General features: G+C 37.1%; 1 protein-coding gene across 1 annotated transcript; it reads left to right on the top strand.

Moving 5' to 3' along the window:
• The first annotated feature begins 1,095 nt into the window (after positions 1-1,095).
• Positions 1,096-1,724, top strand: TMEM60 (transmembrane protein 60). Its single transcript, XM_010081234.1, has one exon. It carries the CDS (start codon positions 1,107-1,109, stop codon positions 1,509-1,511), a length of 405 nt encoding a protein of 134 aa, XP_010079536.1. The 5' UTR covers positions 1,096-1,106; the 3' UTR covers positions 1,512-1,724.
• Positions 1,725-2,348: the final 624 nt, after the last annotated feature.

Genomic DNA, 2,348 nt, shown 5'->3' on the forward strand with positions numbered 1-2,348 from the left:
GTCCTTCCCTTGTGGTGTGTGGTGGAGACAATTAGGTGCTTCAGAACACATCATCTCACTTTCAGTAATTTAAATATTTTTCTAATCTGGAACAAATCAAAGCTCAGTTTCTTATTTCAAGTGAAAGACTACCAGTGTTCTAAAGGAAATTATAAAATCTTTAAAGATCAAATTTTTAAAACATTTAAGAAAACTATTTCAGCACTGTTTCACTGATATATATTAATTTTCCATCGTTGTAGCACAAAATCCTAAGGACGATCATAGTTCTTCTCACCCTTGCTTTTTACACTTGCAGTGAAAGGCTTCTGGCAGATGTATTGGTAAAAACTTTCCAGTTAGGACTATAAAAACTAACTTTTATGACTGTAGTGGCAGATAACACTAATCCTTCTTTTTCCTTCATCATGACTACATAGAAATTTAAATATACTACAAAGCCAAAAAACCTAAACAGTATTCCTGCCAGCCACTGTCTGTGTACTTTAGATACGTGCCAGAAAACAAACATTATCTGCAGCTTTTAGTAGTTTTAAGATTGCTGCTTGACAGAAAGTGTTAGTACTGCTTACTGGCTCAGTTTCACCTTGGGTCATTTCAACTGCAGCTCTGCAGACTACAGGATCTTTCAGCTGGTTTGTTACTTGTGCTTATTAGTTGGTTCACATTTTACTTTGATTTTGTTACATAGAATTGTTAGGTTTATTTTCAAGTGTTAACTAAGTTTGCCTCAGTACTGCAGGAAAATGGATCTAAACATTATTCTTAGCATACAAAAATCCCGAAATGAGTTTGACAGCTAGTTTAGGATTAAAGCATAATTTGTTTAACAGAACAAATTTAGATTAAGGTGGTTTACACAGCTGACTTAAGGCATTTAAATGGAATGGTGGACAGGACCAAAACAGAGTGCTTCACTGAGAATGGTAGTAGGCAGCAGTATGTAGGTGAGGGTAGAAGAGGTAGGAAAGCAAGAACAAGAAATTAGTCTCCTTTAAGGAATATGCCTAATGGTTGTGTAGTGACATCTTTTGATGCTGTCTCTCCCCCTTTTGTTTTGTTAGGTTGTTGCTGACAGTGAAAGATCTTCTCTTAAAGCTGTTTAAATGAGAATGTCCCTGGCACAAAGAGTACTACTGACATGGCTTTTTACATTACTTTTCCTGATCATGCTGGTGCTAAAGTTGGATGAGAAAGCACCTTGGAACTGGTTCCTCATTTTCATTCCAGTATGGATATTTGATACAATTCTTCTAGTTATGTTAATTGTAAAAATGGCTGGACGTTGCAAGTCTGGCTTTGACCCTCGCAATGGCTCCCAAAACATCAAGAAAAAAGCCTGGTATCTCATTGCAATGCTACTTAAATTAGCCTTCTGCCTTGCCCTCTGTGCTAAACTGCAACGATTTACTACAATGAAACTAGCCTACGTATTTATCCCTTTCTGGGCCTTGCTTATTGGGGGTATGATTGAACTTGGATATAATATCTTCTATGTACGAAGAGACTAAGCTATACTATGTGGTTTTCAGCGCCGAGATTGGTACCAAATTGCTGGATTATTATACTTTTGCCACAAACTTGATCTCCAAATTAGAATGCCAAGTACGAAATCAAATCAAGCTGGAGGCTTATCTACACCAGGCTGAAGACTGAAAGTAGACTTGTTCCATTTTTTATTTTAAACAGTCACATACGCTCTTGTAAATAAAAGTACTTGTTCAACATAAACTGTTCTAATATGATTATTACTGTTATTTGTTACATTATAGCATACAGGCTCTTCACATGCAGATAGATCTTGTCAAAGGAACCACACATGTTCTACTGCAGAGCATTCAGCACATTGGGTAATCTTTAGAAAGAGGACTTAAGTTTTCTATTACTTATGCTGTCACTCAAAAAATAACCAATTAACAGTAATTTCTATAACATGCTAAACTTGCTTTAAGAGTCAGTGACAACTGATAGCTGCCAAATAAGAGCAAAAAAGGAATAAAGTGACACAGCACTTTCTTTTTGACAATGAGAATACACTTCCCGTCTGAAAGACTCAAAATAAGCACTGTCTTTTTAAGCCGCTCAAACAGACAATAACCAGAATGTTCACCAAGGGAAAACAGTTGCTGAATTGTGCCAGCAGTCCAAGATCCAGAAAGGGGGAGACAATGGCAATTACCTTTCCAAGTGAGAAATCCCAAGGGCTGTAAGACTGGAGCTACAGGGCAAGTTCTGGAGTGCCTTTGTATCTGCAGGAATTGGTACTTTAACAGGGAAAATGTTTTTTAGTACTCAGTATATTTGGTCTCTGGAGGTGAAGCCTGGGCTTTAAGGAGTACTGGCAAACT

The sequence above is a fragment of the Pterocles gutturalis genome, unplaced genomic scaffold (genome assembly GCF_000699245.1).
Source record: "Pterocles gutturalis isolate BGI_N339 unplaced genomic scaffold, ASM69924v1 scaffold14474, whole genome shotgun sequence".
Lineage (NCBI taxonomy): Eukaryota > Metazoa > Chordata > Aves > Pterocliformes > Pteroclidae > Pterocles > Pterocles gutturalis.